The 25,296-nt window shown below is 43.9% G+C and overlaps 1 protein-coding gene across 4 annotated transcripts in view; it reads left to right on the top strand.

Annotated features, from left to right (window-relative positions):
* Positions 1–7,791, top strand: part of LOC135540208 (semaphorin-3F-like) — a 116,392-nt gene extending 108,601 nt beyond the window's left edge. For 2 of the 4 annotated variants that reach the window (XM_064966696.1, XM_064966694.1), the window contains 3 exons: positions 1,893–1,960; positions 2,629–2,762; positions 5,151–7,791. In XM_064966696.1, coding sequence (XP_064822768.1) covers positions 1,893–1,960; positions 2,629–2,762; positions 5,151–5,558 — 610 coding nt within the window. In that variant the 3' untranslated portion in view covers positions 5,559–7,791. Of the gene's footprint in view, positions 1–1,879; positions 1,961–2,628; positions 2,763–5,150 lie in introns of all 4 variants that reach the window. The other 2 variants (XM_064966695.1, XM_064966693.1) reach the window with 1 other exon arrangement.
* The last annotated feature ends 17,505 nt before the right edge of the window (positions 7,792–25,296 follow it).

Raw genomic sequence — 25,296 nt, 5'->3', positions numbered from 1 at the left:
CTTGTCGAGGGCGCACCCATCTACAGGGTTCGTAAGATTTTGGACATGCGCCCTCGGGGCCGTGGTCATCAGTACCTAGTGGATTGGGAGGGGGAAGGTCCTGAGGAGAGGAGTTGGGTTCCCTCTCGGGACGTGCTGGACCGTTCGCTGATCGATGATTTCCTCCGTTGCCGCCAGGTTTCCTCCTCGAGTGCGCCAGGAGGCGCTCGGTGAGTGGGGGGGGGTACTGTCATGTCTTATGTCTGTTCCTGTCCTTTCTCTTCACTCTGTCTCTCTCTGCTGGTCTTTTTAGGTTACCTTCTCTGTCTCTCATTCCTCAGCTGTTCTACATCTGCCCTAACTAGCTCTTTCACTCTTCCCCACCTGTTCTCTCTTCCCCCTCTGATTAGGTCTCTATTTCTCTCTCTGTTCCTGCTACTTTCAGTGTCTGATTCTTGTTTGTATTTTTGATGCCAGAAGCAAGCTGTCGTCTCGTTTGCTTCCACCTTGTCCTGTCCTGTCGGAGTCTGCCTGGCAGGTGCAACCTGCACTATACTAACGTTCTTTTTGTTCCGCTGACAACATTGGAAGAGGATTTATGCCATTCCTGTTTTTTCATTAAAGAACTCTGTTTTCTGTTAAAACCGCTTTTGGGTCTTCACTCAAGTTCATAACAGACTGGCTCTATACATTGTTGACTGGCTCTATAGATTGATGACTGGCTCTATACATTGTTGACTGGCTCTATACATTGTTGACTGGCTCTATAGATTGTTGACTGGCTCTATAGATTGTTAACTGGCTCTATAGATTGTTGACTGGCTCTATAGATTGTTGACTGGCTCTATACATTGTTGACTGGCTCTATACATTGTCGACTGGCTCTATACATTGTTTACTGACTCTGTAGATTGTTGACTGACTCTGTAGATTGTTGACTGACTCTGTAGATTGTTGACCCTCTCTGTAGATTGTTGACTGGATCCATTGATTGTTGACTGGCTCTATATATTGTTGACTGGCTGGATATGTTGTTGACTGGCTCTACAGATTGTTGAATGGCTCTATACATTGTTTACTGTTTCTATAGATTGTTGACTGCCTCTATACATTGTTGACTGGCTTAATATATTGTTGAAGGTCTCTGTAGATTGTTGACTGGCTCTATAGATTGTTGACTGGCCCTATACATTGTTAACTGGTTCTATACATTGTTGACTGGCTTAATATATTGTTGAAGGGCTCTATAGATTGTTGACTGGTTCTATACATTGTTGACTGGTTCTATACATTGTTGACTGGCTCTAGTGATTGTTGACTGCCTCTATACATTGTATACTAGCTTATAAATTGTTGACCGGCTCTATAGGTTGTTGATTGGCTCCATAGATTTTTGACTGGCTCTATATATTGCTGACTGGGTCTATACTTTGTTAGCTGGCTCTATAAATTGTTGACTAGCTGTGTAGATTGTTGAATGGCTCCATGGATTGTTGACTGGCTGTATAAATTGTTGAGTGACTCTTTACAGTAGGTCGTTGACTGGCTCTGTAGGTTGTTGAATGGCTCTATAAGTTGTTGAATGGCTTTCTGCAGTAGGTCGTTGACTGGCTCTTTAGGTTGTTGAAAGGCTCTATAGGTTTTTGAATGGCTTTATGTTGTTGATTGATTCTATAGATTGTTGTATGGCTTTTTGGTTGTTGACTCCTTTCTATAGGTTGTTGATTGGCTCTATTTATTGTTGACCAACTCTATATGTTATTGGATGGCTCTATAGGTTGTTGAATGAATATATGCAAAGTTTTATGGCTGTATGGATTTTTGACTGGCTCAGTGGATTGTTGAATGGCTTTGCATTTGCTTGGTAATTTATTCTCTTCTTTTATTCGGGAATACTGGTCTGACCCCTTTAGACGCAGCCGAAGGCAGGACGTCAAGTACGGGAATCCCATCCGGCAGTGCAGGGGCTTCAACTCCAATGGTAAGACCAGTATTTGCCAGTTCTAGTGGGTGGATGGGTTAGAGATTTTCAGTGGCGGTGATTCATTCATTTTGAGAGGACTGACTTAATTTATGCCATCACGTGCCAGCATTTGTATAAAATTTTACCCAATTTTGTGATATTCAATTGCGACCCAATTATGATCTTGTCTCAACTCTACAACTCCCCAAATGGGCTCGGTAGAGGTGAAGGTCAAGTCATGCATCCTCGAAACATGGCCTGCCAAACCCCACTTCTTAACACCTCCCCACTTAACCCGGAAGCCAACTGAACGAATGTGTCGGAGGAAACACCGTTCAACTGACCACCTAAGGCAGCCTGCAGGCGCCCGGGCCAGCCACAAGGTGTCGCTAGAGCGCTATGAGCAAAGTAAAGCCCCCCTGGCCATACCTTCCCCTATCCTGGATGATGCTGGGCCAATTGTGCACCGCCCTATGGGACTCCCGGTCACGGCCATTTGTGACACAGCCTGGGATCGAACCTCGGTCTGTAGATTGCCTCAAGCACTGTGATGCAGTGCCTTAGACTGCTGCGCATCTCGGGAGGCCCCACTTGCCAGCATTTTCTTCAAATAGATATAAATCATTTTTGGTCTTTGTGGGACTTGATACTGAATCTATGGTTGCCATGGTGTCTTTCTATCTCAGCTAATAAGAACACCCTGGAGATGGTGCAGTATGGGGTGGAGGGCAGCAGCACCTTCCTGGAGTGCCAGGCCCGTTCACCTCACGCCGCCATCAAGTGGCACCTGCAAAGGGACAACAGTGACCGCCGTAAAGAGGTAAGCAGCCATCTATGACGCTCACAATATCACTCAAACTAGTATTCTTCCCAAAACACTGTTGAGATCTACAGGTATACTTTCTGCACAATTTAACTTTATACTCAGACATATTAAGGGATACCATGAGTTGACTTGTTATCTTGAACCATACATCACCTCTCTGACAGGGAGTTAGGTATAGGTTTAGGAGTAAATCTCTCTATAAGGACGTGATGTTCCTCTCTGTCGACAGCACTTCTAATTCTGTTACATAATGATGGTGAAGAGTCTTTGTCAGGCTGCTGTATGTTTCATCTGATAGCTGAAATCTAATGATGTATTACTGTTGTCAGTCTATTGATGTATTACTGTGATAAAGAGACAACATCCATCCAGACATGACAACCAGGTGGTTGGTCTTCAACCTGGCGTGGTAAAGCCCAAACTTTCCCATTATCCAAAGGATGGGCTCATACATAAAACAGCATAAGACCAGCTCACGTTTTCTCACTCTGACGCTTTTGTTAAAGTTTTATGGTGTAACTTCTGTTTTATTGACTTTTCTGTTGGATTCTGCCTATCCCCATTGGCTTGGCTCAGTTGGCAGGGCTGTTGCTCAGCACATCTGATTCTGGGTAGAATAGCTGTCAGCGGCTAATAACAGGGTAAACATCAAGAGACAATGGATAACATCACTAGAGCACTTATTGAACTGCAGGTCAATGTGGATTGAGTTAGTCGAAGAATGTATAGGTAGTCATAACACTGATATAGTGGTATAGTTGGTGGTTGGTGATGATGCTGTTCTGCCAACAAGAGCAGGAAATTAGCTGTCTGCTTGGCCTCTCCTCTGATGTTTCTACCCTGGCTTTACATCATGCCTTATTTCTTCATAACTCTCATTAGTCATAACTCTCTCCCTCTCTCACACACTTTCTATCTCTCTCGCTCTCTCTCTCTCTCTCTCTATCGCTCTCTGTCTCTATCGCTCCCTCTCTTTCACTCAAATTTCAATTCAATTTAAGAGCTTTATTGGCATGGGAAACATGTTCACATTGCTAAAGCAAGTGAAATAGATAATAAACAAAAGTGAAATAAACAATAAACAATTCACGGTAAACATTACACTTACAAAAGTTCCAAAAGAATAAAGACATACAGTGTTGTAATGATGTGCAAATAGTTAAAGTACAAATAAAAATACATAAATATAAAATATATTTACAATGGTGTTTGTTCTTCACTGGTAGCCCTTTTCTTGTGGCAACAGGTCACATATATTGCTGCTGTGATTGCACACTGTGGTATTTCACCCACAAGATATGGGAGTTGGATTTGTTTTTGAATTCTTTGTTGGTCTTTGTAATCAGGGAAATATGTGTCCCAAATATGGTCATCCATTTGGCAGGTTAGGAAGTGCAGCTTAGTTTCCACCTCATTTTGTGGGAAGTGTGCACATAACCTGTCTTCTCTTGAGTGCCAGGTCTGCCTTCGGCAGCCTTTCTCAATGGCAAGGCTCTACTCACTGTCTGTACATAGTCAAAGATTTCCTAAAATTTGGGTCAGTCACTAATGGTCAGGTATTCTGCCACTGTGTACTCTCTGTTTAGGGCCAAATAGAATTCTAGTTTGCTCAGTTTTTTTGTAAATACTTTCCAATGTGTCAAGTAATTATATTTTTGTTTTCTCATGATTTGGTTTGGTGTGTTGTGTTGCTGTCCTGGGGCTCTGCGGGGTCTGTTTGTGTTTGTGAATAGAGCCCCAGGACCAGCTTTCTTAGGGGGCTCTTCTCCAGGTTAATTTCTCTGTAGGTGATGGCTTTGTTATGGAAGGTTTGGGAATCGCTTCCTTTAAGGTGGTTATAGAATTTAACATCTCTTTTCTGGATTTTGATTATTAGCGGGTATCAGCCTATTTCCGCTCTGCATGCATTATTTGGTGTTTTACGTTGTACACTGACAATATTTTTGAAGAATTATGCATGCAGTCTCAATTTGGTGTTTGTCCCATTTTCTGAATTCTTGGTTGGTAAGCGGACCCCAGACCTCACAACCATAAAAGGCAATGGGTTCCATAATTGATTCAAGTATTTTTTGCCAGATCCTAATTGGTATGTGGAATTTTATGTTCTTTGTGGAAGTTACCTGTGGCGCTGATGTTTAGGCCGAGGTATGTATCATTTTTTATGTGCTCTAGAGCAACGGTGTCTAGATGGAATTTGTATTTGTGGTCCTGGCAAGTGTAACTTTTTTTGGAACACTATTATTTTTTGTCTTTCTGAGATTTACTGTCAGGGCTCAGGTCTGACAGAATCTGTGCAGAAGATGCTGTTGTAGGCCCTCCTTGGTTGGGGAGAGAAGCAAACAGTATACATTTAACTTCAGATTCTCTCTCTCACTCTCTCAGATGCGCTCTGACGGGCGGGTACTGAAGACAGAGCAGGGTCTGCTGCTGCGTTCTCTCCAGCCCTCAGACTCCGGGGTGTACCAGTGCACGGCCACAGAGAAGAACTTCAAACACACGCTGGTCAAGCTGCAGCTAGTGGTCCTGTCCAGCCGAGCCGTCAACAACCTCCCGGTGGAGGGTGGGGGGCTGGGGCCGTCTCCGCCCAGCGCGGGTCAGTACAAGGACCTGCTGACCATCCTGAGCCAGCCAGAGATGGGCCTCATCAACCAGTACTGTGAGGACTACTGGCAGCTGGGAGACTCAATGATGGGAGCCATCAAGGGCAAAGACACGAAAGAACTCAAGGAGCAGAAGAAACCACGCAACCGCCGACATCACAGCGAGGGAGAGGAGGAGGTGGAGACATGAGGGGTCCCTTAACTCTCCCAATCCTCAATGGCACTCTTTGGAAACTGGGAAAGACTCAACTTAAGAGAGTGACTGGGTGAAAGAAATCAAAAAACACAAATAAAATACACAGAAGTGGTAAAAAACAAGAGGCATACAAACATACCCCACATCCCTTTGAACAATACAGTATATGATACACAGTATTTATTGTAGGTTGTATATAGAATCATTCTGTGGATGTCTTTGTACTTATAGAAAAATGCTCTTTGTGTTTAGGTACCTTTTGGGCAAATGTTATTGTTATTATTGTTATTAATTGTATTATTGTTGTTACTGTCATTACAAAATTCTTCATCTTTCCATCTTTCGACATTGACACCTCTGTTTGGAATGTGTAAACTGGCATGTAAAGGCTGTTCATTGTGAACTGAAAGGTGTCATTGTAAACAGAGAAATTAACTGAGGGTTGGGGTAGATGGAGATATATCTATCTTGCTTGTTGTTTGCTTTGACAGAAATTCAATACTCAAATTAAGGGCTCGCCAGGAATTGTTTGAACATAGAGTAACCTCACCATCACTGCATAAGGACAAAGACTCCTCACTTTAAGTTTCAAGTTTTATTAGTCTTATCTGCGGGATACACATGGTATACACCATCCAACCATATGCTTACTTGCAGGTTCCTTCTCGACAGTGCAACAACATTAAGAAAATATTAAAGATAAGAATACGAACATAAAGTAAATATCTCAGTAGAATAGAATAAACATTTTAACATAAGTATAATACAGGAAGGCACAATTTATTGTCCAATGTTTTCAAGTGTTTTAGTGAAGGGAGGATTCGGGGGCAAGTTCAATGGCAGAGGATGCACAAATTCCTCCACTCATTGGATAGCTATCCCTGTGAACCTGGTGTCTAAATGAGTATATTGAATACCCATGCTATTTTATTGGCTCCCTAAATAGGTTGATGGTTTTTATTTCTGGCTTCATTTGTTATTCCTCACTGTACAGTATATGCCTTTGTCTCAGGCACACCAGTTGTTCTAAATGCTGTGTTGCTATGTATCCTACAGTATGCATGAAAACAGCTCTACATGGCCAGGATCAGGGTAGGTATCAATATATCAAATGTTTCCAAGGCAATTCATATTTGTGTGAGTGCGAAGGTCGACACTATGATTGTTATTGAATGGCCAGGTCAATCAAATAGATATTTTAACAAAAGGATGAAAAAAAGGATTCAAATCTTACCTTTGAGCTGCTCAATTGTGGTAAACTAAGTTGTGAAAATGGTGAAGTAAAAAAGACACAAACACCATAGATACTTTTCAAATAAACATTCTAAGGCTTTCATTGGTTTATCTAAACATCCAATGGGATTGAGGGTGAGGGACAGTAAAGGAAGGGTCAAGGTTTTGGAACAAAGGGCATTATTCTCTTATCTTTAAAAGATTGACTTGAATTGACTTGTATTAGATATTCAAAACATTGGCCAGGGCCAAACCTAGCACACTTTGGCCAAATACCTTTTATTTTGGTTGACAAAAACAAAAGCACAATTCAGCTTGAGATGGTGCGATGCCAAGATCCTTTTTACTAAGCAGCCATTTTGTTCTGACAAGGAGCCATCTATTTTCATTTATTGGTGAGTTTGGCTTTACATGTACAAAAATGAACATGCCCTTACAGAACAGAGCATTGAACAATGTTGTGACACTTACTAACCAAAATATTTGGGAAGCTGGCTTTTCATTGTGTGCATGAGTATGTATTTGTACTGTAATTATAAAACAAACAAAAAACTATGTTGTAGTTTTTCTGTTGTTCCAGTGTATTGTATGGTCAACTTCAGCCAAGGTCTGAGGGACAGCCTCAGTGCCACAGAGAAAAACTGAATGGATGAGAACTACTATGTGTAATGTACCTACAGATATTGACATGCTCGCCCTTCCACTCTTCACTATAGAATACTATTCATTCCCAGAATAAAACCAGACAGCCCCTGTTACTCTCCTCTCGTTGAAAACAGGGTGTTACAGCAACAAACAAAAAATAATTTTTAAGATGTGTCTTTACTTTTGGAGTGTTTTTGTTTTGTTTTGCTCGGTTAATTAAGACTTTCTGAAAAAAGATTAAATGCACAGACAGAGCTGACGTTATTGTAATGACTTGTGTAAATTACTTTCTCTTCCCTTTCCATTGTTGTTGCTGACTAATAAATTAAAGCTCTATATTTATAAAGAATGGAATGGTCTACCTTTATTCTGATGTGTCCATATTATATTTTAAATATCACTCAGACCTTTTGGGATTAAATGTTCCAAGCTTCCTCGGAGAGAGTATGATGAGCTACTAGCCATTTGTGGCAGCTTGACTGACAGTGATGCTCTATTATTATATAAGACAGAACCCTCGGAGGAAATACATTTACATTGTAGTAATTTAGCAGAGGGTCTTATCCAAATTTTTGTACTGGTCCCCCACATCAATTGAACCCACAACCCTAGTGTTGCAAGTGCCATGCTCTGTCAACTGAGCCACATGGGTGGGACTCAATAGATGAGGAGGGAGATGAGGAGATGAACAGTGTAAGATGAATACTGAGGCTGTTCCCGCTATCAGCTCGCTGTGTGCCTCTCTCGGATCAGCACACTTACTGCTCTATTCAATCAAACCCGTATTGCAGTATTTACGCAGTAGCCTGATTTCCAATGGTCAAATTAACTCAGGGTGGTCTTGGGTACTGTATAAAAACATGCAACTAGTACCAGGGTGTCCCCCATCACAGGTATGCTTTCCCTTTTCAGAATTAGAAGTGTGTGGGCACTGGATGAATATTGTAAATAAAGACACGGTGTAAACATTGCCATGGCGGGTTTGAATGAACTTCAGATTTAGGGCTCTATTCAATCTGTAGAGCTTGGGCCTCATTTATAAAATGGATTTACAATTTTTTATCTTAAGTATGACTTACGCAGAAAACCACGTATAATAAGTTACTTATAAAACCTTACTTTACGTAGACATGATCTTATCTCTACGCAAAGTCTAGACTTGAACTAAGTGATTTGCCTGCTGGTTATGTAGGGGTATTGCAGTTTGGGAAGCATATGTGTCCAAGCCTGTTGTAAACTTTGCATTAGCTTCATGAACAATTTGTTAGCAATTATCAATTAACCTGTTGAAACTCTAGGGGCGCAATTTCATTTTTGGATGAAAAACGTTCCCGTTTTAAACAAGATATTTTGTCACAAAAAGATGCTCGACTATGCATATAATTGATAGCTTTCGAAAGAAAACACTCTGACGTGTCCAGAACTGCAAAGATATTTTCTGTGCGTGCCCTAGAACGTGAGCTTCAGGCAAAACCAAGATGAGACGGCACCCAGGAAATGAGCAGGATTTTTGAGGCTCTGTTTTCCATTATCTCCTTATATTGCTGTGAATGCGAGAGGAGTAAGTCTGCCCTTTCTGTCGTTTCCCCAAGGTGTCTGCAGCATTGTGACGTATTTGTAGGCATATCATTGGAAGATTGACCATAAGAGACCACATTTACCAGGTGTCCACCCGGTGTCCTGCGCCGAAATTGGAAAATAATGCGCCTGCTCTCAAGCTTAGCCTTTTCTTAACAACACTGTCATCTCAGATTTTCAAAATATGCTTTTGAACCATAGCAATGGACTAATTTGTGTAAGAGTATGTTAAGCTAGCTTAGCATTTTGAGTGTCAAAGTTTTTTTTTAAAGGTAACCATGTTCTTGCATTATTGGAAGATATTGAAAACCATGCTTTTCGAAAAGATAGAGTTTTCAGAGACATGAATGCCTTTTTTGCGCATGATGATCGCTATCGTCTCCCAGGAAATGTTATGTTAGATTTGTGAGCGGATTTAGCCCAAAGTCTGGAAAGGAAGACACGCCGCAATCATGCCATACCCGTATCTGTCCAAGTAGCCTACTTTCCACTCTGGGATTCCTCGCTACTTGACATTCCAGAGGGAAATTAGTGACAGGTTGGATATATCTCAGCCGCATCCTGCCACAAGTGATTGAGGTGATTCTCCCATTATTGTCCACAAGATACATTCGTTTCCCATTTACAGCCGATGAACCATCGCGCGTCAAAGGCCGCTCATTTAATTTCACAGGAGGATAGGCTCATCAGTTGACTGCACATCTGTATGTAACAGTAGAGCTTCCGTCCCTCTCCTCGACCCGGGCAGGAACCAGAGACCCTCTGCAACAACAGTCACCCACGAAGCACCGTTACCCATTACCCAAAAGCCGCGGCACTCAAGGAGGACAACTACTTCAGGTCTCAGAGCGAGTGACGCCGACACATCTTTTTATCTGATTTACACGTTGAAGCTATGTTGCGCTTGGTGATCTCTGACTGTTTCATCCTAACATTGTTGGTGCCGACGTGGATAACAATATCTCTATACTCTCTACACTCGCCAGTTTTAGATTTAGCCAGCACCATCTTCAGATTAGCCTTAAGGTCGGTAGCCCTGCCCCCTGGTAAACAGTGTATGATTGCTGGATGATTCGTTTTAAGTCTAATACTGCGGGTAATGGAGTCGCCAATGACTAGAGTTTTCAATTTGTCAGAGCTAATGGTGGGAAGCTTCGGCGTCTTAGACCCCGTAACTGGAGGTGAAGAGACAAGAGAAGGCTCGGCCTCTGACTCCGACTCGTTGCTTAACTCTTGATACTACCCATCCCGGATCCGGGATTGTGAATACAGCCTCAGGCTCATTAGCATAACGCAACGTTAACGATTTCTGAAAATCGCAAATGAAATGAAAATAATATGCCTGCTCTCAAGCTTAGCCTTTTCTTAACAACACTGTCATCTCAGATTTTAAAAATATGCTTTTGAACCATAGCAAATCAAGCATTTGTGTAAGAGTATTGCAAGCTAGCTTAGCATTTTGCGTAGCATTTAGCACGCAACATTTTCACAAAAACCAGATAACCAAATAAATAAAATCATTTACCTTTGAAGAGCTTCGGATGTTTTCAATGAGGAGACTCTCAGTTACATAGCAAATGTTCAGTTTTTCCTGAAAGAATATTTGTGTAGGAGAAATCGCTCCGTTTTGTACATCACATTTGGTTACCGAAACGAACCGAAAATTCAGTCACCAAAACGTCAACTTTTCCGAATTAACTCCATAATATCGACCGAAACATGGCAAACGTTGTTTAGAATCAATCCTCAAGGTGTTTTTTCACATATCTCTTCATTGATATGCCGTTCGTGGAAGCCTGCTTTCCCCTCAGAATCCCATGGAAAAATACCAGCAGCTGAAAATGACGCACCAATTTCGACGGAGGACACCGGGCGGACACCTGGAAAATGTAGTCTCTTATGGTCAATCTTCCAATGATATGCCTACAAATACGTCACAATGCTGCAGACACCTTGGGGAAACGATAGATAGGGCAGGCTCATTCCTCTCACATTCACACCATATAAGGAGACAATGGAAAACAGAGCCTCAAAAATCCTGCTGATTTCCTGGTTGCCGTTTCATCTTGGTTTTGCCTGTAGCTCCCGTTCTAGGGCACCCACAGACAATATCTTTGCAGTTCTGGAAAATTCAGAGTGTTTTCTTTCCAAAGCTATCAATTATATGCATAATCTTTTTGTGACAAAATATCTTGTTTAAAACGGGAACGTTTTTCATCCAAAAATGAAATTGCGCCCCCAGAGTTTCAAGAGGTTAATGGGGAAAACCGGTTGAAAGTTTCTGTAGGCTGAATGAGCTACACCGGTTGAGCATTCCTACAGCATTTCCCTCCATGAAACCGTGAGAAAGTTGTCTGGCTGCGGGGAACGTGCAATGGGGATTTATACTAACATTACTATCTGGACTTACTGGTGGCACAGACGCTGTTTCATCCTTTCCTACACTGAAATTACCCTTGCCTAACGATTGCGTCTGAAGCTGTGCTTGTGGCACAGCTATCCTCGCCGGAAGGCGATCATTCTCCTGTATATTATGAGTACAGCAACTGCAATTAGAAGGCATCATGTTAATGTTACCACTTAGCTTCGGCTGTTGGAGGTCCTGACGAATCATGTCCAGATAAAGTGTCCCGGAGTGAAAAAGTTGAAAAAAAAAAGGTTGAGGGAAAAAACAAAAATATAAATGGTACTTAAAAAGTAAAAACCGTAAACTTGTCAGGTAGCAAAGTAAGGTTGGCAACAAAACGCACAGCAACACATAAACAAGTCTGCAAGTTGTGACCGGAAATGGCGTCAAAATCACAGGAACAACCAATCAACACAATCAAGTTGCTGTGGGGAGTGTAGAGCTGTTGACCGTGGTAGGGGTAGCCCGGTGGAAAGTGTGGCCAGCCATAGAAAAATGCTTATTGAAATGATCGATTATCATAGATTTATCAGTGGTGACAGTGTTTCCTAGCCTCAGTGCAGTGGGCAGCTGGGAGGAGGTGCTCATTTTCTCCATGGACTTTGCAGTGTACCAAACACTGGAATTAGTGCTACAGGATGTACATTTCTGTTTGAATAAGCTAGCCTTAGCTTTCTTAACTGACTGTATATTGGTTGCTGCCTTCCCTGAAAAGTTGCATATTGTGATTTTATCCTGCCAATACAGCATATAACCAGCAAGCTGTATGTTGATAATGTCGTCGTTCAGCCATGACTCTGTGAAGCATAAGATATTACAGTTTTTGATGTCCCGTTGGTAGTGTAATCTTCCTCGTAGGTCGTCAATTTTATTTTCCAATGATTGCATGTTGGCTAGAAGAACGGAAGGCAGGGGGGATTTATTTGATCGCGTACGAATTCTCAGAAGTCTGCCCAACCTCCGTCCTCTTTTTCTCCATCGTCTCTTCACACTGTTCCCGGGAAAGCCGTAGGTCGTTCACGTCATAGCTTCTGCCAGTTCGTGGTGAGTAATTGCTGTTCTGATGTCCAGAATATCTTTTTGGTCATAAGAGATGGTAGCAGCATCACTATGTACAAAATAAGTAAAAAAAATAAGTTACAAGCAATGCAAAAAAACAAACTTAAAATCACAATCGGTTAGGAGCAAGTAAAATGTCAGCCATCTTCTCCTGCAACGTCTTTACGGTCAAGGTTAGTATTACTTACGGCTGTAAATACAATGTATTACCAGTGTAGGGTTAGAGCTCGGGTTGGTGTTACGGCTGGCGGTTTAATGGATTTCCAGTCTAGGGTTAAGGTTTGCAAAGAGAGCCACCCATCATTCCTGCAGTGCTGCCCCTTTTGGCTCTAACTCAGGTCAGGGACAATAAGAACATGACCTGCCTCAGTGTTAGGAAGTTGTGCCTGTCATCTCTGTTTAAGGCCACTCCAGGCAACAGCTCAGATGGGTGGGGAAGACAATGAGACATCAGAGCAACATGGCATTGTCTGAACATCACTGGGACCTATTGTCCATCCCCACCCTGCCCCATAGATGGAGCGCTGTTACCCAGCTTATCTGATGGCTGACACCAGCTGACGGGGAACAGTGGAGCAAAGCTCGGAGACAGTGTGGGTGGTAGACTTCCCAACCCTGGATACAAGGACACCAACATCTAGTGGCCAGCTCTCATTTCCCTTCAATGGGGGCCTGAATTGGTGTTGTAATGTTGGCCATGATGACGCCTGTAAAACTACTGTTTGATACCCACCAATACAGTACCTCAACTGTAACTCTCTGACAGATTAGAGATGGGCAAAATACCAAGATATCAGTGGAAGGCTACGTTTACTCATGGCAATCAGACGTACTCAATTTCTTGTGCCTTGGTGGGTTAGCGCAGCATCTTCTGTGTAATTTGGAACCGTTAGACAGAGAGCTGCAAGACACCACACATCTCAAAGAGAAATGTCGTGGGATGCTATCTCTAACATGCCATGACACACTGACATCATTCAAGTGACTTTCCATGAGAGGAATTCTTCAGACAATACAGTCCTTCCTTATCAGTCGGCCTGATCAAGGACTGTGATCATTATGAAGCAGACATGACTTTCAGTGGGTATCAACAATCTCCTCCGTCTCTCCCACAGCACACAACAGAGAGCCGAAGAACACAAATGGCTTTGTTGGACCAGGGAGATTGATTCTGAACTGGAAACAGTGAGAGGCAGCAGTTTGGAATCCAATGAAACTGGTTGATTGTTCTGACATGACCTTCAGAAGATTCTCAGTCAGTCACTGGTCCTAACCAGACAGCCACACCCACTCTGCTACTTAGATAGATCTGATCCACTGACATCGTGTGTCCTAACCTGGGGTGGCTGCCTGGTGGTGGTTTGAGCAGATCAACTGTTCTCATAGCAATTGCAATGTACTGCATGAAATACTGTATGTGGTTTTGGGTCCGAGTTAGGGTTATTTACAATTTAAAAGGTATTTTACAAACTATCTTACCTTCTTACTGTCTGACCAGGAAAAACTCTAGGCACTAGGCTCAGCAAAACCTACATTTGGGTTTTAGGACAAACCGTCTGGATGGATAGAACCATTGGGAGTAGGCCAGTGACCAATATTCAAAAAGGGCTTCATTTATAGACATGCCCCTACCCGAGGTAGAACAAAAGACAAAACATATTTTACTTTAAATGGTTAGATTGATAGATACAATAGGCGGAAATATCAACTAAGAATTTTTATGATGAATGTAAGCTTTACTTTTTGGTATCAGATTAATAGACACCTTGGCAAGAAGAATAATTTTGCACGCCCAATTTTTCAGTTTTTGATTTGTTAAAAAAGTTTGAAATATCCAATAAATGTCGTTCCACTTCATGATTGTGTACCACTTGTTGATTCTTCACAAAAAATACAGTTTTATATCTTTATGTTTGAAGCCTGAAATGTGGCAAAAGGTCGCAAAGTTCAAGGGGGCCGAATACTTTCGCAAGGCACTGTATGTTAGGGAGCTACCCTAAATTTGACTCCAAATCCATTATGGCTCCCAAAGTCCGAAATGGCTGCCACAATACCATTAAATGGTGGTTCAATCACCTGTATATGTTTTAAATGAAACATCTTTCAGATTTGTGTGTTGTACTTATGACCTGTACTCAACTATGTTGGGAATCCAATATGCCTGCCATAATTACACTCAAACACCATTGTCTGGATACAGAAAAGGCAGCAGACTGCTTGGCATGGCAACACCAAGTATTCCAAGTCATGAGCCTCTGAGTCAAAAGAGGCTCCAACGAAATGGAAGAGAACCCTGGACATCCTCTCCCTAACTCTACAACTTGTCCCCACTGTGGAATAACCAGTGCCTCCGGGATTTAGGTCTTAAATTACCTCATTATTTACAAGTAAGATTTGATGAATTGCTTGTCCAATACAGTTCCCTTGATCCAACATGACCTTCCGCTGGTTCACTGCATTTGTGATGGACATTGAGATGTTCCAGGGCACTTTTATGATGTTCCGGTTGAGCTGGGACATTGCTTTGTTCAAAAAAGCATGTCCAACAACCTGTCTGTCTGCCCTGGAGTTGCCATATATGTTGACCTGTTGAAATTATGGTGCATGGGGTGGATACAACCATACATGATGACAAGCGGATTAGGTAGATGTTGACTACAATAAAACAACACAACCTGACACTCATTGACCAAAAATGGCATCAACTTAGTGGGCCTTCATACTGTATGTCATAGGAATTGTGCCTATCTAATGTCAATGCAATCCTGAATCTCCCAGTCTGACCTGGAGTTGCTGTACATGTTGACATGGTGACATTATGGTCTATGGGGAAGATGCAACCACATATGACAAGCTCATAAGGTAGGTGCTCACCACATTGAACCAACACACCTCTCCAATGTCAATGCCATCCTGAATCTCCCAGAACTGTTCTGGATAGGCCCACTCCACCATCGGTCTAACCTCTGGCTGTTAGTAAAGACAGAGACACCATGGAACTGGACTGTTACATGTCAGGAGGTAATTCAACAGCCAAAATGCCACCTGGAAAGCGCTGGCGTGCATTGCCCTTGTCAGGACTTCTGCCGAAGTTGGCTCCCCTGCCTGTTCGGGCGGTGCTCGGCGGTCATCGTCACCGTCCTACTAGCCGCTACCGATCCCTTTTTCGTTTGTCTGTTGGTTTTGTCTTATTAGTTGCACCTGTGTGTATTTTGGTTTAATTAGGTCATGGTGTATTTTATTTTCTATACTGGACACCCTGTGGTTTTGGGTTGTCTGGTATAGTGTCCTGCTCCCTGTATTGTATTGGGCTTATCAGTTTGGTGTGCAATAGTAAAGCACTTTACTCCGTTACTCTCTCTCTGCATCTGATTCCTGCACACACACCTAGTCCCGCGTGACAGAATCCTGCACCGCAACATGGAATCAGCAGGAGCAGCTGTATCTCCTCTCCCATCGATGGAGGAAAAGGTCCTCCATCATACCAGCGTTTTTCATAGGATTGGTTCGGCCATGGACCAAATGATGGAGAGGATGAATCGATGGGAGAGGAGTGGCCTTCCCGCCTTCCCTCCTCCAGCACCTCATGGTGCGGTCAGAACTCGGCGAGGGATCATTACCCCAAGTTCACCTGCCGATTCCGAGCTGTGTTTGACCATCCACCAGAAGGTCGTGCGGCGGGTGAACGGCTGTTCCACCTGCGTCAGGAGACGAGGAGTGCGCAGGACTTTGCCCTGGAGTTCAGGACCTTGGCCGCAGGAGCATTGTGGAACGACAGGGCCCTGATAGATCATTTCCGATGCAGTCTCAGGGAGGACGTCCACAGGGAGCTAGCATGTCGGAACACCACCCTCACACCGGTTGAACTCATTGACATGGCTATCCGTCTCGACAACCTGCTGGCTGCCCGCGGGCTTTCAGATCAGGTCCTGTCGTTTCCACTTCCCAGCCCTCCTGCCCCTATCCCTATGGAGTTAGGAGGGGCGGCTTCGAGGGGGACCGGAGGAGGAGTGTCCTCCTGCACCAGTTGTGGTCGGCGAGGGCACACGGCCGACCGGTGCTGGAGGAACTCGTCTGGGAGTCGGGAGGGCAGGCGGAGCACTACTCGATCACCCCAGGTGAGTAAGCACCAGACTCACCCAGAGCTTCCTGTCGGTCATATGTATGTGTTAACTTCTTTCCCTGGGTTTCTTCCCTCTCTACAGCATAAGGCGCTAGTCGATTCAGGCGCAGCTGGGAATTTCATGGATCGTGGGCTAGGATAAGGCTAGGGATTCCCCTGGTGTCGTTAGACCTACCTTTCCCCGTGCACTCCTTAGATAGCCGACCATTAGGGTCAGGAGTAGTTAGGGAAGCTACGGTGCCGCTGGACATGGTAACGCAGGGGGCCATAAGGAGCAGATTAGTCTGTTCCTTATAGATTCACCTGCATTTCCAGTGGTGTTGGGCATTCCCTGGCTAGCTCAGCACAACCTGGTGATTTCCTGGCGACAGGGGGCTCTTAAGGGGTGGTCAGAGGAGTGTTCAGGCAGGTGTATAGGAGTTGCCATTGGTGCGACTACGGTGGAGAGTCCAGACCAGGTTTCCACCGTGCGCATTCCCTCTGAATATGCCGATTTGGCTATCGCCTTCAGTAAAAAGAGGGCGACCCAATTACCACCCCATCGTCGAGGGGACTGCGCGATAAAACTTCTGGAGAACGCTGCACTTCCTAGGAGTCACGTGTATCCATTTTCCCAGGAGGAGACAGTAACGATGGAAACATATGTTGCTGAATCACTGGGACAGGGGTACATTCGGCCCTCCGCATCACCCGTCTCCTCGAGCTTCTTTTTTGTGAAGAAGAAGGATGGAGGTCTGCGTCCGTGTATTGATTATAGAGGTCTAAATTCCATCACAGTGGGGTTCAGTTACCCACTACCTCTCATCGCTACGGCGGTGGAGTCATTTCACGGGGCGCGCTTCTTCACAAACTGGACCTGAGGAGTGCGCATAATCTGGTACGTATCCGGGGAGGAAATGAGTGGAAAACCGCATCTAGTACTACATCTGGTCATTATGAGTACCGCGTCATGCCATATGGGTTGAAGAATGCTCTAGCCGTCTTCCAATCCTTCATAGATGAGATTCTCCGAGACAGGGAGTGGTAGTGTACATCGATGACATCTTGATCTATTCTGCCACACGCGCGGCGCATGTGTCTCTGGTGCGTAAGGTACTTGGGCAACTGCTGGAGCTTGACCTGTATTGCAAGGCAGAGAAATGTGAGTTTTTCAAACAGGCCGTTTCATTCCTGGGTTATCGTATTTCCACCTCCGGGGTGGTGATGGAGGATGACCGCGTTACAGCCGTGCATAATTGGCCGACTCCGACCACGGTGAAAGAAGTGCAGTGGTTTTTAGGGTTTGCCAATTACTACCGGAGGTTTATCCGGGGTTTTGGTCAGGTGGCTGCTCCCATCACCTCACTGCTGAAGGGAGGACCGGTGCGCTTGCGTTTGTCAGCAGAGGCGGGTAGAGCTTTCAGTCGTTTGAAGGAGCTGTTCGCCAATGCGCCCGTGTTGGCGCATCCGGACCCCTCTTTAGCGTTCATAGTGGAGGTGGACGTGTCCGAGGTGGGGGTCGGGGCCGTGCTGTCCCAGCGCTCGGGTGTGCCACCCAAGCTCCACCCTTGTGCCTTCTTTTCGAGGAAGCTAGGTCCGGCGGAGCGAAACTATGACGTGCGGGACTGGGAGTTGTTAGCTGTAGTCAAGGCTCTGAAGGTGTGGAGACATTGGCTTGAGGGGGCTAATTACCCTTTTCTCATCTGGACTGACCATCGTAATCTCGAGTATATCCGGGCAGCGAGGAGACTAAATCCACGTCAAGCTAGATGGGCCATGTTTTTCACCAGGTTTCGGTTTACCATCTCAAACGTGCTGTCCCGCGTCTATGATACCGAGGAGCGGTCCGTTGAGCCAACTCCCATCATTCCACCTTCATGTCTCGTGGCACCAGTAGTATGGGAGGTGGACGCGGAGATAGAGAGGGCCTCACGGTTAGAGCCGGCCCCCCTAACTGTCCAGCGGGGGCTCAGTACATGCCGAGAGGGGTCCGGGATAAGCTGATCGGTTGGGCTCATACTCTCCCCTCCTCGGGTCATCCTGGCATCGAGAGGACAGTGCGGAGTCTTAGAGGGAGATACTGGTAGCCCACGCTGGCTAAGGACGTGAGATTTTATGTCTCCTCCTGCTCAGTGTGCGCTCAGAGCAAGGCTCCTCAGCACTTGCCTAGAAGGAAGTTACAACCCCTCCCCGTTCCACAACGGCCGTGGACACACTTATCGGTGGACTTTCTTACCGGCCTTCCCCCGTCCCAGGGAAGTACTACAATCCTGGTCGTTGTGGATCGGTTTTCTAAGTCCTGTCGTCTCATCCCGTTGCCCGGTCTCCCTACTGCCCTGCAGACTGCGGAGGCCTTGTTTATCATTTCTGATCGGGGTCCCCAATTCACGTCCAGAGTATGAAGGTATGGAGAGACTGGGGTTTCGGTCAGCTTAATCTCAGGTTTTCACCCCGAGAGTAATGGGCAGGTGGAGCGTGTAAACCAGGATGTGGGCAGGTTTCTGCGGTCATATTGCCGGGACCGGCCTTGTGAGTGGGCAAGGTATGTTCCTTGGGCTGAGCTCGCTCAGAACTCCCTACACCACTCCTCAACTAACTTGGCCCCTTTTGAGTGTGTGTTAGGTTACCAGCCGGTCCTGGCCCCATGGCATCAGAGCCAAACCGAGGCTCCTGCGGTTGAGGAATGGGTACAGCGCTCAAAGGACACCTGGAAACACCTTAGGAATCGCTAAGGTTAGCGGGAGAACTGCAGAAGAGGAGCGCTGACCAGCACCGCAGTGAGGCCCCTGTGTTTGCACCGGGGGACAGGGTCTGGCTCTCGACCCGAAACCTGCCCCTCCGCCTGCCCTGTCGGAAGCTGGGGCCGCAGTGTGTGGGGCCGTTCAAAGTCCTGAGGAGAATAAACGAGGTGTGTTACAGGTTACAACTTCCTAGGTATTACCGTATTAACCCCTCGTTTCATGTGTCTCTCCTCAGGCTGGTGGTGGCTGGTCCCCTGCAAGAAGGTGAGGTGCCTGAGGTCCCTCCGCCCCCTCTGGACATCGAGGGGTCCCCGGCATACACAGTCCGTGGCATTCTTGACTCGAGATGCCGGGTGAGGGGCCTACAGTACCTCGTGGACTGGGAGGGGTACAGTCCGGAGGAGAGATGCTGGGTTCCGGTGGGGGACATTTTGGACCCTTCACTCCTGAGAGATTTCCACCACCTCCACCCTGCCTCGTCCTCCGGGTCGTCCTCGAGGCCGGTGGCGGCGCACTGAGGGAGCCGCGCGTCGGGGGGGGGGGTACTGTCACGACTTCTGCCAAAGTTGGCTCCCTGCATGTTCGGGCGGTGCTTGGCGGTCGTCATCACTGTCCTACCTGCCGCTACCGATCCCTTTTTTGTTCGTCTGTTGGTTTTGTCTTATTAGTTTCACCTGTGTGTATTTTGGTTTAATTAGCTTCCCTATATGTAGTAGTTTGACCCGCCCTTGTTTTGTGCGGGATTGTCTTTTGTTACGTGTGTGCATATTAGGTCGTGGTGTATTTTATTTTCTATACTGGACACCCTGTGGTTTTGGGTTGTCTGGTATAGCGTCCTGCGCCCTGTATTGTATTGGTGTGCAATAGTAAAGCACTTTACTCCGTTACTCTCTCTCTCTGCGTCTGATTCCTGCACACACACCTAGTCCCGCGTGACAGCCCTTATATATACCTATTTTGCTACCACCCATGGCTGGCCAGCACATGTGACACCTGAACTGGATAGCATGTGAAGAATGAGCTCTAATGCTATGGTGACTCATGCATTGGAATTGGGAATTGTTCAGTTATCCCATCAGCCCTATAAGGACATAATGCCATCTATGGCAAACAAGAGGCACCTTAGGATGGTCAAACTTAAACAAAGATTCTGTATGTGATCATATATGGTGGCTGGGGATTGGCTGTGAAATAGTGGTCTTTGTGCACCATGCTTGATCAGTTACACCACCTCTGCAACCCCTTTACTTTCCATTGAAGCCCAGGGATAATCTTCAAATGTACTGTATATGTGTGTAGAGTCATAACCAACGCTTCACAGTCATAGTCTATAACCTACACTCTAAGTAAACTGAGGTCAACCTCACAGGTTCTGTCACTCTCCTCATCTCCTGGTGGGCCTGTCCCAGACCATAATCCACTACTGGACTATCCTCAGCATCAGTCAGGGTGAGATAACGATTAAGTTAGTCAATGGGTCTCATTGGCATGCAAGCTGCATCTGCCTGCACCAAACTGTTGTAGAAATGGAAACGGATTACCACACAGCCCTGAATACCATGCCAGTCATATAGGAAGGATACTGCCCTTGTTGCTGCAGCTTGCCCAGAATGACCAGTTATCTGTGAAACCTCATAATAAAAAATCATAATTTAGCTGCCTGCCTAAACAAATATGTTTGTGTCTTGAAAAACACAAACACATTGACAAGCTAGTTGGATTCAGCTGTATTGATTTACACGAAAACAGTCTTTATGTGCATGAGTGCTGTACACAATTCTGAAAAGAGGCCTCATCTACAAAATTCATATTTACACATTTAGCCGACGCTCTTATCCAGAGCGATTTACAGGAGCAATTAGGATTAAGTGCCTTGCTCAAAGGTACTGTACATTAACAGATTTTTCACCTAGTCTGCTGTATGTATTTATATCAGCCAGGACCATACAGCACTGAATGAGAGCAAGTTGTGTATTAATCAGCTACCAAAAACTAAAGCTTACATAAATAGTTGATATTAGAGCCTTTTGTATCTTTGTTTACAGGTCTATATTTCCAAGATGCATTAACATATGCTCATCCTGTTTAATTGTGTATGCAGGGCAGAAAACTGACTACTTGTATTCCAAACTTGAGCAATTTCAGAGCTTGCAATATTGGGTGACATAAGGTTATGTGGCCCCTCCCCCTTTAAGCAGATATTATTCTACACTTTTTGAATTTAGGGGGCGTGTCACAATATCTATCAATTTAACCACTTTTGGAGGAAAATATTTTTACACAACCATCCATTTCATAAATGGGAAACAGAAATGTGAGAGAACATGGTTGCGTTTTGTTCTACCTCTGGTAAGGGTATCTTTAAAATTGTGGAGGACTTGCCACTAGCCTATAGGTAAAGAAGAGAAAATAGAAGGAAAGAAATGCTGCTCCATGCTGGACAGTTATAGCATAAACCATGTCAGTACTGTACTATGATTTTTTGTTTCCACAAGCAATTGATTATAATATGTCATACACATTAGTTATTCAATGAATTATTTTCAATTATTCAAGTCAATGATAAAGACAGTTAGTTATACAATGATCTTTTTCTGTTGTTCTCCTATCTCTCCCAAAACACATACATACTTCGCTTTGGAAGAATAATTTGTTTCTCCACCTACAAACTGCATTGTAGTATTTCACCCAGTAGATGGCAGGACACCCAAGTGGCCATGTCAAATATAAGAATGGTATGATGTATGTTACCATAAATCATGATCAACCTTAATACTGCAATTAATCTATTTCAATGTATAATAACATTGAACAGAAAATGTCCATTATTATCAGCAATGTCACTTAAACCAAGTTACACTTGACTGACACCTCATTGGTTCCAGCAATGAAACAGTGTGTCATTTTAAGACACTGTCCAGGGCTGAGGACAACGATGAATGAGCAGTGTCTTTGTATTGTGTCTGTGTTTACTTTTCACCTGCCAGTAAATCAATGAGACAAACTGCACATATTTATCATTGTCATAATCTTTGTGCATTCAGTCCCTCTGATGATGATGGATGATGTCACTTCAGTGTCACAGGAAACAGAAGCATCCATAGTAAACAGTAAAGCTGGGTGGTTTATTAAGAGAGGCAGGCTGAATGACATTACATATTACCTGAAATTGGCAGCTCTATTTTAAGGTCATTATGTGCAGCGTTTATCATGAATGCAGTCACTGCTGGCACAGGACCATTTCCTTTAATTTCAATCATGCTGTAATGCTGAACGTCCGCGATACAGATTGAATAGAGCCCTATATTTTGGGTTCTGGTGGGATACAACAGTTGAACGAAGCTCATGAGGCATTTATAAGTTATATTCTTCAGAATCAATGTGTATATATAATGAATTTGTAAGTACAAAAATGTATGTAGCAATTAAGGTATAGCTGTGATCACTGTCCTTGAATTTCAACAGCCGCCAGTCTTTAGGAGTCTCATTCCTCCCAACACAACTTAATGTAGTCATTACATGTCACAGTGAAAAAGCTAGAGAGCATTTCTCTCAGGCCTAACGACAGGGGATGGCTGAATACAGATGAAAAGAAGGCCTAAAACATGGGAAGCCTCACTAGAGGAAGGATATCCCATTCCCATCTCAGTCCAGAGAGGAGTCTTTACCCATTACCATTCAGAAACCAGTCTGAATCAATTCCAAGTATCCTGGCCAGAAGGCTCTCTAGTCTACAGTGCCTACTGGCTAAACACATATCAAATATGACAGAGAGGGCATAATATGAGGTGCCTGCTAATGAGTCACTGGTGAATCTGTCCATCTTTCCAAATGAAGCTTGATCATGTAATTTCATGTACAAGCTGTTTTTATGAGTCAGCTTTAATTTACAACACTGAGGGCTCGATTCAATCCTTAGCACTGAAGATCAGCACTATAGCAATGTCCGCGCATTGGCGGAGACCGCATTCACGGTAAACAAAGTATATGTTGGGTCGATCAGAAATGACCTTTACATTTCAGTTGCGCTATATCGCTGATCTTCCTCGATACGGATTGAATCGAGCCCTGAGTCTTTGCCCTGGAATGGATAGTTGCTTGCCGTTCTAGATAAGACATGTTCTGGCCATGTATAGCACATCGTAGAAAAGTAAATGGCTGAGGGGCACACGTGAGATAGCCACAGATATTCCATGGGTATACTTTTATTACCATCAAAGTCATGAACTCAGTCAACGAGTACAGTACAGAGTTTACACATGAGAAACAGTCAGAACCTACAGGTGACCACTGGTCCTGATGAACATTACATCAAAAACAACAGGTACATCAGAAAGTGCATGGAGAAATGAACAGATGTGGAATAGTACATACAGTGGCACTGAAACAAAGCATTGCTTTCGATTGTGTAACAGTATTTATTTGTGGTCTTAAGAGGATGAATGACACAAAATGGTATATTCACACAACTTATTTCAGATATTCCTGTTCAGCTTTTCGTGGGAAATCTAATGTTTTGACAAAATAAAGACATTGTGTAATGCTATATCTCAATAATGTTTCTGCATATGCATATCAATCAATCAATACCTTTTCATAGATAGAGATGTGAATAAACAATAGACTGGGGAGCAATAACTTATCTCTGATCCTTCAGAAAAGGAGCAAATTTAATTTGACTTCCTGCATTCTATTGAAAATAATTGCTCCACATTTTCTTAAATACATATTCCATAAAACTTAGTCCCTTGAAAAGTAACCAGCAGAGGGACCCATAAAACACATGAATATACTGTATATTATAGCTACTGTGTACTGTTAATAAAACCACTGTCTAGCTGTGACAAGGAAGGACGAAGGCTGTATGGAGGATGGCACTGTAAATACAGTACAGAAAGAGGGGACCAAGTCAAGCATGACTAATATGATCTAGGCTCGGCCTTGTTTGACACTGGCCATGTGTTATTGACTGGCCATCTGGATAGGGTATCGACGGTTCTTACGGACGACAGGCTTTCAACGTACAGGTACGTACTGTACATGCACTCTATGGAGAACTGTACTCTATACAGGACACCACGAGAATAATCACAGTTTCGGCAGCAAGTTGAATATTGCAAAATGTATGGCGATTATACAGAGAACTCTTGCATACCTTATTATCGACCATACTGAAGGGAGCCAGGCTATAAACCGACAACTATTCTGTTTCATATTATTGTTATGAATATCTTGAGAATAAGTAAACCTATGAATAAATAGATAAATAAATACTTATGTTTGTAAATATTAAAGATGTTTTAACACAATTGCTCTTAATTCTTCTGTTTCCTTTAAGCAACAAGTAAAGTGTCACAAAGCTGGTGGGGGGCAGGAATGCCTTTTACAGTGGTACTTTTACACAGAAAAATGTATGTAATAGTTTTCCTTGTAGACTAAATTATAAATGATATTTCTTTATAAATACATCCACATATTAAGGATGTATAAGAATGAATAAGTCAGGTGAAGTGGTGAATCAGGAACAGAATGGAAAACACATTTTAAAGAAATAGAAAAAGTTCATCTAGTCACATAGGATGGATATGAGGCCAATTGTGAAATTCATAAAGAGCTACAAAATACCTTCATGTTTCCAGTTTAAAGGTCAGTAGCAGGATTAGTGTGTATTTTTTTTTACCAAGTGCTTACAAATGTGAAATTAACAGCGAAAGTTAAGAATACATGCTGTTTTTGTTACTTCTACAAAGGTTTCTATATACAGAATCTTTACACTGACAGCCATGTGGTTCTTTCCTAAGCAGAAGGGTGGTAATGGCGTGGATACTGACTTTCACTAACGCTGGGCCTGCTGCATCCCCCAGTAAACCTACTTACTGCAGCACAAACATAACTACTGATCAGTGTATACAAAAAATAACAAAGAGAGCAATGGTCACCCCCCCCCCCCCCCAAAAAAAAAAAAAA

The sequence above is a fragment of the Oncorhynchus masou genome, chromosome 5, assembly GCF_036934945.1.
Source record: "Oncorhynchus masou masou isolate Uvic2021 chromosome 5, UVic_Omas_1.1, whole genome shotgun sequence".
Lineage (NCBI taxonomy): Eukaryota > Metazoa > Chordata > Actinopteri > Salmoniformes > Salmonidae > Oncorhynchus > Oncorhynchus masou.
The sequence above is the reverse complement of the archived record's forward strand: the minus strand, read 5'-3'. Positions and strand labels throughout refer to the sequence as shown.